Below are 15,536 nucleotides of genomic sequence, written 5' to 3'. Positions count from 1 at the left end.
AATTGGGCTTGAAGTTGCTGCACCTGTACTGCTGACGTTCTAGAATGTTCCTTTGCCTGAAATTCTAATACCTGATGCGGTTTATTTTCAAAAGCTTCCAGATCTGGTGCACGAAATTTCCAGCTGAAAACACCACTTTCCTAGTTATGTTAGGGCTCAATTTGATTTTTTAATATTTTCCTTAATTATTCAAAATTGGATATTATTATTTAGAATATTTTTAGGAGATTTTGTAGGCTTGGGAAAGGGGAAATTAACGTGTAAAAGAGGGAAGGAGAAATCAAATTGGACACACGCCTCTCTCTCCCCTCTTCTCTAATTTTCTCCTTCAAGGTTTTTATCATGGCCCTACGTGGCTAAAACTTTTATACTTCGTCAAAGGAAATGGAAGCCTCAGAATCAATAAAAATGTGAGATCTAATTTTTTTTTACTGTTTAATTTTATGCTTTGAGTATCGGATGTTCTTCTGTACCTATTTTCATGATTGTCTCGTTTAATTACTAGGGGGCCTGCTAGTTTATTATTCTTTGCAATCTACTGCTAGGTTAGATATCAAATCCGTAATTTTTTTATCTCTCTAATTTGTGAAGCAACCAAGATTTAATGATTTATTGCGTCAGAAATTATTAGATCTTAGGAAGAATGCTCGACTAAATTAAATACAACCGCTTGTGCTTGTGTTGTTTAGTTTCATTGATCTCTCTAATTCTTAAGGCTACTACTAGATTAAACCTTTAGCGCTTGTCTTGGGTTGTTTAGTAGTTAGGGTTTATTAGATCGCTTGTTTTCTAATTAACTACGACTAAGGAGAGATAGGAAAATAGTTCTAACGGTGAATATTCAAAGTGTGAATTTGTTAGGACATATGTGATTTGATGTTAGAAACATATGTCAACATTTTATGTATTAGCTAATCCTTTGACAAAACGCACTTTACTTGTATTTGGATAGATCTAGGATGTGTTTAATGCTTCAAGAAACAAGGTTTCAAGTTCAAGTGTTAAAACCATGCAAGTTTGTCCAAGAATCAAGTGAGTAAGTGCTGGATTTTAAAGCTCGACAGCTAGTATCTAACGATGTTTAAAAGCTGCTGAAACCCGTGGCTCAATAGCTAGCTTGATAGATGGCTATCTATCGAGGATTATGAAACTCAGTTTTTCAGGACTGTTTTTCATCCAATCCGTGAGTATGTGTTTGACCTTTTGTTTCTCACAACCCTAAACATATATATAAGGATTATTTTAAGGGTCGTATCAAGTTGCACAACCAATAGCACAATTGCACAAGAGCATAATTCCTCAAGTATGACCAGAAAACCTAATTTTCCCTAGTTCATCTTGAAGAAGCTATTGTGTTTGTACACCGTAGGGTTTTGTGACCAAGCAACTTCGTGATCTTCATCGGTTGAAGAATAGAAGAACTTTGCAGCCAACATCCTTCTCAAGTTGGTGATCAAGTCACGTATTGGGATCCGCGTATCTATTAGTTAGTCACGTACTAGGAGTCGTGCAATACAAGGAAAGATTGTTACTACAAAACAAGTCCAATTGGGTATTGGGGTAAGGGTTCATTTGTAGGTTGGTATAAGGTACTGGGATTCCTTTACTTGTAACTGCTTGTTTTGATAATAGTGGATTCTCGAGAGTGGTGACCTTAAAATCACCCGGTGGGGTTTTTGCCGTGTAGGTTTTCCCCATTCGTAAACAAATCACCGTGTCATTTATTTTCTATTGCATATATAGTTATTTGGTGATTTGTTTGTGCTGCCACGCTCATTGCATGTAATTGAACCTAATTAATTCACTTGGCTAATTAATTGGTAAATTCATCACAAGGGGTCAATACATTTTTGGCCTATCAGAATTGATATATACTTGCATCGATGATCAGTTGTAAAATTCCGATGGTGGATGTTGACTTAGACCAAGGTTTGTTCTTTTGATTGAATTCGATACTTTAATTTGAATTGTTCCTTAGTTGTTTTTCTTAAAATTATTGTCATTATACTCAACCCCCCCCCCCCGGGTCCTTGTTCACGTAGCATAAAACTAGGCTAGATACTCTTTGTGGAAACGAACCTTTGTCACACTACTACATATATTTTTAGGAGTATAGGTTTTATTTTTGATTGCCTGCGACAGCGCATCAAGTCTCAACCATTAAATAAATAAGGGAAAAATGCCCATACAGCCCCTAAATTTTCAACTACTAGCCAAAAGACCCCCTCAACTTTTATATTGGCCAATTTACTCCTTAAACTATTCACAACTGACAAATCAATACTTCTGTTAGCTTAGTGTTAAAAAAACTAACAGAGTGAAATCATGTGAGATCACTGAGATACACGTGATATTTAAAAAGTAGCAAACTCAATGTTATTAATGTGAAACCGATGGAAAGAAGAGAGAGCTACGTTTGTGCACCAGAGAGAGGAGAGAGACGTAGAACCACAGCCATGGTGACAGGTAGCTCCGCCACTGGCAACAATATGATAGAGCTACCTATCACGATGGCTCTAGTTTCACGTCTCTCTCCTCTCTCCGGTGCACAGAAGTAGCTCTCTCTTCTTTCCATCGATTTCACATTAATAACATTGAGTTTGCTACTTTTTAAATCTCATGTGTAACTCACATGATTTTATTATGTTAGTTTTTAAACACTAACTAACAGAAGTATTAATTTGGCAGTTGTGAATAATTTGAGTAAATTGGCCCATATAAAAGTTGAGGGGTCTTTAGGCCAGGAATTGAAATTTTAGGGGTGTATGGGCATTTTTCCCAATAAAAAAGTTAAAGAAAAATATAAAAAGTAAAGGTTAAAATGTGAAAATGTGAAAATATTTTTGAGAGGAAAATGAGGTATTGCATTAGGTACGTGAACCCAATTCAGAGAAATAAAGTTTCTCTCCAAACTAGCTTGTGTTATAACTTGCTTATGTAGCAAGTTGTAAGTGGTAAATATGTGATAGTAGATTCACATGGGAACACATCTCTATCATTTACAACTAGTTACGCGAGCAAATTATGTCATTTTATGTGGTAGTAGCATTCCTTCAATATTTATTATGGGTAATAATCTTATAAATATATATATAATGGGTAAAAATAAGAATGCTTGCATGATGGGCTTACGTGTCTTTTGAATGTGAATGCGTCAGTACGGTGAAGAAAATGATGGCTTGGTATATGCCATAGAAAATATGAACATATATAAACAGAAATTATACGTTAAGAAACTGTTTTATGTCACACTATTGTACTTTATGTCAAATTTTTGACCAATTTTATTAAGTGATGTAACATTGCTTAAAGTTACACCAAGTGTAAGTTGAACCCAAGCTCTATATATATATATATATATATATATATATATATATATATATATTTCATAATTGATATAACTGTAAAATAACAGAGGATTGAAAATTTTTAAAACTCTCATTAACTGAATTGATATTACAAACTGAATCAATGAAAATAATTACTAACTAAGCTATTTATATACAAGCCCAAAAAACAAACCATTGCTCCAGGCGCCAAAAACTAACTAATTGATTTCCAAACTATCAACCAATTACAATTTGACAGATGACCCTTTCTCTAATTGAATGTTGTGATCCTTCACACGTGTGGCTTGTGTGACTTATTAACCAAAACGCCTTGTTTCAACCTTCCTCTTGTTTTTGTCGTTTTCTTTCGTCGTTTTTGCTATCTCTGTTTCTGTCATTTGCAATGCTTTTGTCTTCAACACTCCCCCTCAAGTTCAGAGTATTGAACTCTAGGACTTGAACTGAAGGGGCAACCTGAGAATCTTCCTTTGATAACTTAGGTTGAAAAATATCTTTCATTCCTAATTTTTCTGACAATCTTACAAAGGATGCAAAGCCCAAAGCTTTAGTGAAAATGTCTGCAACTTGTGAATTTGTAGCAACATGGAAGGTTTTAATCAATCCTTCTAAAATTTTATCTCTCACTAAATGGCAGTCAACTTCTATATGCTTCGTACTTTCATGAAAGACAGGGTTCACTGCTATATATAATGTAGCCTAATCGTCACAGAGAAGCATTGTTCGTCTTGAATGTTCAATCCTCAAATCTTTCAACAACTGCAAAACCCAAGCGATCTCACAAGGCGCACTTTCCATAGCCTTGTACTTGGCTTCAGCTGAGGACCTGGACATAACCCCTTATTTCTTTGATCTTCAAGAAATCAAGGAATCTCCCAAATATACTGCATAACTAGTGATAGACCTTCTTGTGTTTGGGCATCCAGCCCAATCCGCATCACAAAAGGACTTAATATGCAACTTTGTATTTCTTGGGAAGAATATTCCTTTACCTGGTGACCCTTTAATGAATTGAAGTACCCTATGAGCTGCCTGCAAATGTGGTTCCCTTGGTTGTGAAACAAACTAGCTCAACCTATGCATTACATAAGTCAAGTCAGGTCTTGTTAGGGTAAGGTACAAGAGTCTACCAATTAGTCTTCTATACTGACCTAGTTCCTCTAACAACTTCCCTTCATACTTTGATAACCTCAAGTTTTGCTCCATGGGAAACTTGACAGGTTTGCTGCCAATGAAACCAGTATCCTTGAGGATTTCCAAAGCATATTTTCTTTGATTAAGACTGATTCTTTCATCAGTCCTAGCCACTTCCAATCCCAAAAAATACCTCAGTGAGCCTAGATCTTTCAAACCAAACTTATCATCAAGAACCTCCTTCAAATTTTTGCCACAAGTAATATTGTTTCCTGTCAAGATTATATCATCAACATGTACCAACAAAACTGTGAATGAAGTTCCTTGAGTGTGAGTGAACAAGGAATAGTCAGACTTGGATTGAACAAACCCCATTTGTAGAATAGTTGATGAAAACTTCTCAAACCATTTTCTAGAAGTTTGTTTAAGACCATAGAGACTCTTATTCAACTTGCAAACCAAATGAGGCTCCCCCTTGCTGTGAAAGCTAGGTGGTAAGCACATATAAACATCTTCAAGCAACTCACCATGAAAAAAGACATTATTCACATCCATTTGATGGAGAAACCACCCTTTCGTAGCAGCCAAGAACAAAACAATCCTGACTGAGACAGACCTAGCAATTGGAGAGAAAGTTTCTGAGTAGTCTAGCCCAAGTTTTTGAGTGAAACCCTTAGCAACAAGCCTAGCCTTGTATCTCTTAATGGTGCCATTAGGTAAGTATTTCACTCTATAAACCCATTTATAGCCAATGGTAGACTTACCAGAAGGCAAAGGGGTTAAAGTCCAAGTGTCATTAACCTCTAAAGCCTCAATTTCGTTGTCCATGGCAGCTCTTCACTCAGGAAATTGAACTGCTTGTTGAAAAGAAACAGGTTCTGATGGAGTGGAAGAAACAACCATGACAAAGGAGTGAAAACTAGGTCCAAGGTGAGAGTAATTCAAGTGATCTGAAAGAGCATAAGGCATACTAGAGCTGGGTTTTGTACTAGCAAATTGACAAGAGTAATCAAACAAGTAGGAAGGAGGTTTGTGGGATCTAGTAGACCTCCTAAAAGGAGCTAGGTTGATGGAAGAAGATAGGACAGGAGTGGACTGGGAATCTGTATTAACAATAGGATCAACAAAAATAGAATCTACAGAAAGTGGTTCTGCAGAAACATTATCATGTGAAGAAATGGGGTTTACATGAATAGGTTCAGGTGGAGAAGAAGATGAATGGCATAAAACAAGGTCAGAATCAATATCAGAACTAGAAGTATGAGGAAAAACAAAAGTATCCAAAATTGAAGTGGAAAATGGAGGACACTCAGTATAAGGAAAAATTGATTCATAAAAGACAATGTCTCTAGAAACATAGATAGAATTAGATTGAAGATCAAGAACTTTGTAGCCCTTAATGCCATGAGGATAGCCAAGAAACACACATTTCCTAGTCCTAGGTGCAAACTTGTGCCTAAGGTGAGATAGAGTGGAAATAAAACACAAGCAGCCAAAATTTCTGAGATGATGATAAGAAGGAGCTGAATGGTAGAGAATTTCATAAGGACTTTTATTGCTTAAAGCCTTAGAAGGAATCTTGTTAATAAGATGAACTGCTGTTAAAATGCAGTCACCCCAAAAACATAAAGGAAGATTGGATTAAAACTGTAAAGCCCTTGCAACATTTAGGATGTGCTGATGCTTCCTTTTAGCAATGCCATTTTGCAGAGTATCAATACATGAGAGTTTGTGCAAAATACCATTAGAATGAAAAAATTATTTTAAGAAAAATTCTATTCCATTGTCACTTCTAATGGTCTTAATTTTGCAATTGAATTGAGTAGAAACCATTGAAGCAAACTTAGGAAATATAGACTGAGTTTCAGATTTGTGTTTAAACAAATAGACCCATGTGCATCTAGTCAAATCATCCACAATAGTTAGGAAAAACCTATAACCATCAACAGTAGGAATAGAAAAAGGACCCCATAGGTCATAATGAATCAATTCAAAGGGTGTAGTGGTTACATGAATGCTAGAGGGAAAAGAAAGCCTTTCCTGTTTTGCAAAATGGCAAACATCACAGCAAGAAGCCTTATTGGTAATATCAATATTTACAAATGGCTTCAACAATTGAAGTTTGGCTAAAGAAGGGTGGCCTAATCTAGAATGCCACAAATCTGAAGAGGAAATGTGACTGATAGTAGTTGCAAGAGCAGCTGCATTTAAGGAAGAAACAGCAGCTTGAAATAAGTATAAACCATTGCTTTCCTTACATAGACCAATCATGCTCCATTGAGCAAGGTCCTGGATGAAACACCAATCACCAAGAAAAATAAGGCAACAATTGTTTGGTCTGAGTAAGTTTGCTAACAAAAATAAGATTGAAACTAAAAGAAGGAACACACAAACAAAACATTTGTGAGAGTAAGTGTGGAAGAAAGTTGCACAGTGCCTATGTGTGTTACAATAGCCTTATCCCCATTTGGCAAATAGACACAAGAATGAACAGCAGAAGTTATTGTGTTCAATTGTGAAACTGAGTGCACCATGTGGTCAATGACCCTAGTGTCAATGATCCAAGAATTAGACTTAAAACATTGCCTATCAATGACTTGAGCAGAAAAAATAAAGTGAGTAAAATTGGGAGGAATCTAAAAGGGATTACCTGAAAAATTGGAAGAAAATGATGAAGCAGAAGTGGCTAAGGTACAAGGAAGAGTAGGTGCCATCACCGATGCAACCTGTGATGTAGTCTGAGCACTAGGTCCATTTGGAGTACCAAAACTTGAAGCCGATGCATTATAAGCTTTCAGATAATTGAGTAGCTGTTCACATTGGACCTAAGAAATTGGACATTGAGGTTGAGTTGTTTGTTGACAAGTCTGAAGACCAAAACCACTAGGAAAGCCACCAAATCCTAACTATGAGGTATCAAAAGAAGTCTGCAAGCCAATGCTAGGTTGTGTAACATCACCAAACTGTGCAGTAGAAGAACTATAAAAACTAAATCCTCCTGTGATTTGATTAGCCATAGCTTTAGTCCCACTTTTCCCTTATACCCTGGGGGATATCCATGAAGTTTGTAGCATTTGTCTGCTACATGAACAGTGAAACCACAGTAAGTACAGATTGGCCTTTCCTCCTTAGAATTACCCTTTCCTCCATTGTTTCGAGCATGACCTTTAGTGCCTTGAAAGGCCTAGGACCATTCACATACATAGCAACAGGATTCAATTGCTGAATTTGTTGAATTACATTGATAGTATTACCTATGCTTCTTCTTTTCTCTTCTTGCAAGACCAATGAACACATCTTGTTAAGAGGGAGAAAATGTTCAATTAGCAAGATTTGCCCAATCAAAGTACCATAACTGTCGTTCAACCCCATCAGAAACCTAAAAGCATGCTCTTTATGTTGTGCATCTAGCTGAGATGACTTAGAATCAGAAGCACAAGGACAATTGCAAATTGTGAAAGGTTGATTATTCACAAATTCATCCCACAAAGTCTTGAATTTGGTAAAATAGGAACTCACTGACATTGATCCTTGAACCAAATGAGAAATTTCCTTTTGAAGCTCAAACAGTCTTGGAGTGTTGTCCTGGGATAATCTCTTCTTGAGATCAATCCACAAATCTTTTGCAGAATTGATGTAAATCACACTAGCCTTGAGATCAGAACTAAGTGAATTAGTAAGCCATGAAAGGATCGTAGTGTTGCACCTGTTCCAAGAATTGAACAAAGGTGAAGTTGGATCTGGTTTTGAGATTGAACCATTGACAAATCCAAATTTATTTCTGGAACTCAAAGCCAAAAACACAGATCTCACCCAAGTCGTGTAATTCTCAAGACCTGTGAGAGGTTGAGATGTGAGAATTAAACTAGGATTTTCATTCGCTGGTAAGAAAAAAGGGTTGCTAGCAAATTCATCTGCCATAGCTACACTTGCAGTAGGTGCAGATGAAGAAGAAGGTGCACTTGACGAATTTGAAGCCATGAGCAACCAAGAAAACGAAAGAAAACAAAGAAAATCAAGAGAAATTTTCTGTTTGGCAAGAGAGAAAATGAGAGAAAATAAGCTCTAATACCATGTAAAATAACAGAGGATTGAAAATTGCTAAAACTCTCATTAACTGAATTGATATTACAAACTAAACAAAGAAAATAATTACTAACCGAAGAAAACAAAGAAAATCAAGATTAATTTTCTGTTTGGCAAGAGAGAAAATGAGAGAAAATAAGCTCTAATACCATGTAAAATAACAGAGGATTGAAAATTGCTAAAACTCTCATTAACTGAATTGATATTACAAACTAAATCAATGAAAATAATTACTAACTAACCTATTTATATACAAGCCCAGAAAACACAGCATTGCTCCAGGCGCCAAAAACTAACTGATTTTCAACCTATCAACCAATTACAATTTGACAGATGGCCCTTTATCTAACTGAATGTTGTGATCCTTCACACGTGTGGCTTGTGTGACTTCATTAACCAAAACGCCTCGTTTCAACCTTCCTCTTGTTTTTGTCGTTTCACTATTTGATCGTGCTTTTCTTCTGTCGTTTTTGCTATCTCTGTTTCTGTCGTTTGCAGTGCTTTTGTCTTCAACAATAACAAAGTAGAAAGAGCTACTGAAGGACAGGGTATTCCGAAACGAATCTCTATCAATGTCTAAAGCGGTAGCACCTGTGCTGCCACCGGCCTCTGCTCCTATAGGGTGTAGATGATGAAATGAAAGCTTGGTTAAGGGGTCATTGGGGCTGGTTGACAAAAAGCTAAAGCTTGTCTTTCCTTCAAACTCCACGCCGCTATGACATTACTATCACGGATGAAGTAAGACCCCAATGCCGGTGGCAATTCCTATTCTAGTATGATTGTTTTCTTGTTAAGGCGTTAAGCCCCATATATATATATATATATATATATATATATATATGGTGTGCATAAGTTGAACATTTTATGCAGTTGATGAGCCTAAAATTGTTCAAGTTATATGTTTTCATACAAACCACTACAACATTAAAATTGCAATTGTCAAAGTTTAAAATGCAATAATATTTTTTGCTAATTCAGCAGTGTATTTATAAATTTGATGAAGCTTATTTGGTAATAAGAACGGGTTTAATAATTAATATATAGATTCAATCCAATCAGAATTGACTAATAAATCACACCTGTTGTTAATTTTAATCTAATAAAATGCAAGGATGTTATAACCAAAGTCAGAATTTTGCTGATTCTGATTATTAAAGCATTTCTCTTTTACATAAAGAAACCAGATTGGTGAAACTAAGCTGATTTAGAAACAAAAAATTTAAGGAACTCTTGACTGCTTAGCAAACATGAAGATTTGACCAACTATTTGAAAGTAGTTTTAACATTGGAGTAAGAAGAATATAGCAAGGAGGAAGCAGAAAAGCTTGTGTTGTTGCTTTGGAGGTATGAATGTGGCATCATTGCATTTGCAGATGGACCTCCACCGCCACCAGACCTATTGTTTTCTTGTTTCTCACTTGCAGAAGATCCATTAAGAATTGTATCAACTTTCATGCAGTCCTCTCTCTCCTGCCTTATCTCTTTGAGCATTGCTGCTACATCTTTCATGGTTGGCCTATCATCTGGGGCAGGATTTACACACAGCAAAGCCACGCCTAAGGTCTGCAACATTTCCTCAATTTCCGATTCTGGTTGAGCACATAAGCTAGGATCTAGCACTTGAACTCCCCCTCTCCTCTGCCTTACCCAATCTACAATGTGAAGACCATCTGGTATGGTTGGATCAATTGGTTGCTTCCCCGTTAGCACTTCTAAAACAACAACACCATAGCTATAGACATCACTCTTCTCTGTTATCTTCATCATGTACCCATACTCTGAAAACCAAAGGCACAAAAAGCACATAAATGTGGCTTAAAAATTGCATAAAATTACCACATGAAAACTGCAACATGAAAAGTAATTCTTCATTATGAATGACTTTGAAATGCTTGAATTGGCAGAGAGAAAGCAAATTTTGTTAGGCATATACTCTATGACTAAAAGATGAAAAGATGTATAATTATGAAAAGATGTCCATAATTAGATATGATAAAATAATCTATGACTAAAAGATTTATTCATTGTACAATTAGTTTTATCTAGGATTATGAAGATAATGTTTTTGTTAAGAGTTCTTTCATTTTTTTCCTAAAATTAATAATTGATTCTTAAGAATTTGTACTTTCAATGAAGGATGATAAGATTGGAATATTGTACTAACCAGGAGCAATGTAACCATAGGAACCAGCAACAGTGTTGGAAGACCGAGCAAAATCTCCATCATCAACAAGCTTGGCAAGCCCAAAATCAGCAATATAAGGTTCAAATTCAGGACCAATGAGAATGTTGTTGGCCTTAATGTCCCTGTGAACAATGGGAGGAACACAGTCATGGTGTAAATAAGCCAAACCTTGAGCTGCCCCCAATACAATCTGATATCTCAGGTTCCATTCCAAGCAGTTACCGCTTCGTTCATGAAGAAGACTGCCCAAGCTCCCATTGGGCATATAATCATACATTAGCAATCTCATGTTTTGATTCCAACAGCAACCCAAGAATCTTACAATGTTCTTGTGCCGGATTGTGCCAAGCGTTTTTACTTCAGCTGAAAAGGAATCACGAACCGCTCCATTGATTCCTGTCCTCACATTTTGGCAGTTATATCCAGCAGCCATTGTCGTTGGCCACAGCTTCTTTACTGCAATAACTTCCCCATTTTCCAGTTCTGCCCGATAAACAATTCCTGAACATCCCTTTCCAATTACATTAGATTCAACTAGACACTTCAAAACTTGCTCAACTGAGAAGTTTAACTTCTGGAATGGAGTGAACTTCCAAGGCAATGAATCCCCTCCCATCTCAGAATCATTGTCATCTCTAATAATTTTCCGTGCTCCAAAAATTGCAATAGCCCCGAATATTGCCAATGCAATAGTCAAGGTAATCAGCAACCCAATGGCTAATCTTAGATTCTGTGACCTCCTAAAACCACTGCTGTTTGTCATACTAGTAGCATTGCTAAGGAAACATGCATCATGGCCCCTAGAACACAATCCTTGGTTCCCTGCCAACTCCGTTGCTGATAACTGCCTAAATAGCTTGCTGTCAGGAAGATAACCGGTGAAATTATTGTAAGAAATGTTCAGAGAAACAAGATTTATGAGCCCAGATAGTACCATCAAGTCACCTTCGAGCTTATTGTGCGAAAGGTCTAGTATGGAGAGCTTGTCGAGAGCAGAAATTTGTGATGGAATTACACCGGATAGTTCATTGGAACTCAAATTTAGAGCAATGTCAAGAGCTTCAATTTCAAATATTTCTGCAGGGATTGTGCCAGAAAGTACATTGTTACTTAGATCAAGCAACTGAAGACCAGAACAGCGACCAAGCAAGGAAGGTATTGATCCAGAGAGTGAGTTTCTACTAAGGATGAGTTTGTTCAGTGAAGTAAGCTTCCCAAAACTCCCAGGAATCTGCCCCAGAAACTGATTAATAGAAACATCCAATACTTGAAGCCTGATCAGAGCAGACAATGAGCTAGGCAATGTGCCACCAAGGGTGTTATTACTTAGGTTCAACATTTGCAGTTCAGCACAATTGCCAATCTCTTCAGGTACTGATCCAGCAAGATGATTTTCAGACAGGTCAAGGTAAGTAAGGTTGTTGAGAAGCCCAATTTCTTTTGGGATATACCCACTGATTCTATTATTCACTAGTCTAAGCCTAATAAGAGAAGTGCACTTACCAATCTCTGGAGGAATTGAACCCGAAATGTCATTATAAATTAAGAGAAGCTTTGTTAAATTTTGAAGCTGAAATAGTCCAGGGGGTAAGCTACCAGTGAGTGCATTGTGGGACAAATCTAAGGCTTCAAGGCTCCGGCAACCTGCCAATGCTGGTGGAATGCTTCCTTCAAGTTTGTTCTGCCACGCAAAGAAAACCGTTAGTGCTGTCAACATCCCAATCTCTGCAGGAATTGGACCTGATATCTGATTGGTATCAAGCTGTAACTGCAAGAGGTTTGTAGCATTTGAAAGAACAGATGGGATTGAACCAGAGATGTTATTGTTACTAAGCATAAGCTCTTCAAGGTATGAGAGGTTTCCAAAAGACCGAGGTATGCTCCCAGATAAAGAATTGAAGGCGAGGTCAATAACCTTCAAGCTTTTGCAGTTTCCAATTTCCTCAGGAATACTGCCAACAAAGTTGTTTTGCCATAGCAACATCTTCTGCAGCTTCTGAAGCTTACCTAACTCTGCTGGAAGTGAACCTGAGAGATCATTCTCATATAGGAATAAGTTGACAAGCTCTGAACAGTTGCATATATTTGGTGGAATCTCACCAGAGAGCATAGTAGTATAGACTGACAGTGTCTGAAGCATGCTGAGTTTACCCAGTGAAGCAGGTATAGAGCCTGATATTTTAGTATCAGCAAGACCAAGCACCTTCAAATTCTGACAGTCTCCAAGCTCATCTGGGATATTTCCTGCAATGTCTTTGTTCCCTCCCACGCGTATAACTTCCAAACTTGACACTTTTCCTAGTTCAACAGGAAGTTTCCCATTTAAATAATTATCAAATACAATGAGATTCTTAAGGTTGATGCAATTACCAAGCTCTGCTGGGATTTGACCAGTAAGCTGGTTAGAGTTCAAAATCAAGTCCTTGAGATTTTGGAGCTTGCCAACACTTGAAGGAATAGTTCCCACCAGACTATTTGAACTAACATCAATGACTGTAAGCTCAGTGCAGTATCCTATATCAGGAGGGATTGTCCCAGTGAGATTAGCACCAGAAACAATGAGCTTTTGGAGGAAGTGAAGGGAGGAAAGGTTGGAAGGAAAGGGAAGAGCTAGCTCAATAGACTGGATATTGATCTCAGTAACAAAGTTTTCTGAAGAACAAGTTATGTAAGGCCAGTTACAAGGGTTGGGGTGTGAAGAATTCCAGTTAGAGAAAGCTGAAGAAGAAGGTGAGGGAGAGCTGTGAAGCCATGAATACAATGTAACAACCTCATTGTTTGCAGTCGAAGAAAAAGAAAAAAATGATAAAAGTATCAGGACAAAGAGGAGGAGATGATAGTGGTGGTGGTGGTAGGGGATGGTGAAGGATTGCCTCAGCATTGGATGGTGGTTGTAAGTGTTGAAGGACTGTCTCGGCATCGGCATTGCCAATTGCCTCAAAACCTTAACCACTCTTGGTTTTTCATTGGGTCTCTCTCTCTCTATCTCTTTCTTGTTACTTGTTCTTTTCTTAAAGAGTAAACTCAACAGTCACACTCTACAAGTCTTGCTCGTGCAATAATAAGTCTATATTATACTTTGCAGTCAAGCAAGAAAAGGAGAGATAAAGAAAGAGGAAATTAGTAAATAGATTCAAAGATTTGGAGCCACACCTCCACCATCACTCCCACCTCGGGGTTCTGTTCTTAATCTTAGCTTATAGTATATTTTAGTCTCATTGAATTGAACAGGTATTGCAAAATTTACTCATTAGAAATGTTCCATGTGTTCTTGCATTGTTTTCCTCAATATTTGTCAGTGAAGTGGGCTGTCTTTATTTTTTGATTTTTGAGCCACTCCTTTGAACTTTGAAGGTCATTCACATTAGCTTTGATTCTTTTTCTTTGTGAGCAAGTTCAAATTTTCATTCAAAGAGTGTTTCCCGTCATTTGAATTGATCGAGATGCATCTATGGAACTTGGGGGAAATTGATTCTCCTATGCTTTTCTATAAATAATTTTTAGTATTTATTCAGTTTGTATAAGATGAGCTATGAAAGTATAAAATGTGTGCTTTGCGGAATATATCTGATTTGCCGGTGGCGAAAAATCAAACTATCCAGCCTCCTCAGCTATAAAATTATTCATTGCTTTCGTTTCTTTTTAGCATTAACATAATCTCTTGATAACACATGGGACTTTAGGCGTCCTATTGCCTATACAGTTTACACTGCTTTCTATAATTACTACTATTTAATTGTTTTTTGGTCTATTCAGCCATGCTTCTCACTAGGGATATGGCAAGAATTATTATAGTACAAGAGAGAGTTATTCACATAACACAGATAACAAGATAAGCATCATCGTCTCTTTGGGACAAATGCATCAGTATCACTGAATGCAAAGCATATTATTGCAATTAATAATCAGGGTCTCTCTGTCACTTAATTTTTTTTCTTATTTTAATTTGTGAATCAGCCCAAGTGTGATGCATGGTAACCACAGGGAGCTGGTCTAGTAAATTGAAAGGTGTCGTGAGATTCATTAATTCTCATCTAGCATCCTAGGAATAGTCTCCGAGAAATTTTTCCCTATAATTATTTAGTGTGCATGAGATAGGAGGATTCGAAAAGAATAGTTAATTGCTCAAAGAGTTACAGGAGGAGGGAAGAAAAAAGGTACAAGGTGCTTTCGGCTAAAGGGTGAAGCACAAACATTTGCATTTTAGGGATTATGCCATTCACCTTAAGTTGTGAGAGAGAAGTTTAAAAAATAAGTGTAAAAGTAAAATAGTAAAGAATTAAAGGATAAAAGATTTTTTATTCAATGACTGAGATTAAAAATAAATTTTGAAACTTTCAATTAGATCCTTTTATTTGAAATTGCATAGCTTGATCTCAAAATCGTTCAGTCTAGCATCCTGTATTATATAATCCCTCCATTCCAATTTGTTGATTCTCTGTTACATTTTGGGATGTTCCAAAATAAAATCTTTTTTTTAAATTAATAGATATAATTTCTATCTTACCTTTTACTTTATTTAAGCCATTCTTTTTTATAGTTTAAATTAATGAGGATAGTTCTGAAAACTTATACATTTTTACATAGTGGACAAAATAATAAATAATGTTCTCTTAAAAAGTTAGGTTTTTGAAATAGGACAAACAAATTGAGATGAAGAAAGTTTTTTTTTTTTTTTGATAGAGTCCTTTGTATGTATACACACACACTATGCATTTATTTAACATTAGATTGACTTCTGACTTTTGTGTAAGGGAAAAGTATAATAAAGCATTTAATTCATA

General features: G+C 36.6%; 2 protein-coding genes across 2 annotated transcripts; both read right to left on the bottom strand.

Annotated features, from left to right (window-relative positions):
- Window positions 1-5,318: 5,318 nt before the first annotated feature.
- Window positions 5,319-8,462, bottom strand: LOC142620692 (uncharacterized). The gene is made up of 5 exons (XM_075794019.1): window positions 7,620-8,462; window positions 7,132-7,306; window positions 6,932-7,077; window positions 6,415-6,770; window positions 5,319-5,937 (listed from the first exon to the last, which is right to left on the bottom strand). The coding sequence occupies exons 1-5, from the start codon at window positions 8,460-8,462 to the stop codon at window positions 5,319-5,321; spliced, it is 2,139 nt and encodes a 712-aa protein (XP_075650134.1).
- A 1,358-nt stretch (window positions 8,463-9,820) lies between these two features.
- On the bottom strand, window positions 9,821-13,678 carry LOC142618340 (uncharacterized). The gene is made up of 2 exons (XM_075791262.1): window positions 10,732-13,678; window positions 9,821-10,345 (listed from the first exon to the last, which is right to left on the bottom strand). Exons 1-2 carry the CDS (start codon window positions 13,676-13,678, stop codon window positions 9,831-9,833), a joined length of 3,462 nt encoding a protein of 1,153 aa, XP_075647377.1. The 3' UTR covers window positions 9,821-9,830.
- Window positions 13,679-15,536: the final 1,858 nt, after the last annotated feature.

The sequence above is a fragment of the Castanea sativa genome, chromosome 12, assembly GCF_040712315.1.
Source record: "Castanea sativa cultivar Marrone di Chiusa Pesio chromosome 12, ASM4071231v1".
Lineage (NCBI taxonomy): Eukaryota > Viridiplantae > Streptophyta > Magnoliopsida > Fagales > Fagaceae > Castanea > Castanea sativa.
Note: the sequence above shows the minus strand (reverse complement) of the source record. Positions and strands in the feature narration are given on the sequence as shown.

Excerpts from the sequence above, each read along its gene's own strand:
- LOC142620692 (XM_075794019.1), bottom strand. The coding sequence starts at position 8,462 with ATGGCTTCAAATTCGTCAAGTGCACCTTCTTCTTCATCTGCACCTACT. Across the intron at positions 6,771-6,931 it reads CAAATGGGGATAAGGCTATT|GACCTTGCTCAATGGAGCAT; the intron begins GTAACACACATA and ends TGTTTCATCCAG. Across the intron at positions 5,938-6,414 it reads CCTACTGTTGATGGTTATAG|GCACAAGTTTGCACCTAGGA; the intron begins GTTTTTCCTAAC and ends ATCTCACCTTAG.
- LOC142618340 (XM_075791262.1), bottom strand. The coding sequence starts at position 13,678 with ATGCCGATGCCGAGACAGTCCTTCAACACTTACAACCACCATCCAATG. Across the intron at positions 10,346-10,731 it reads CTATGGTTACATTGCTCCTG|AGTATGGGTACATGATGAAG; the intron begins GTTAGTACAATA and ends TTTGGTTTTCAG.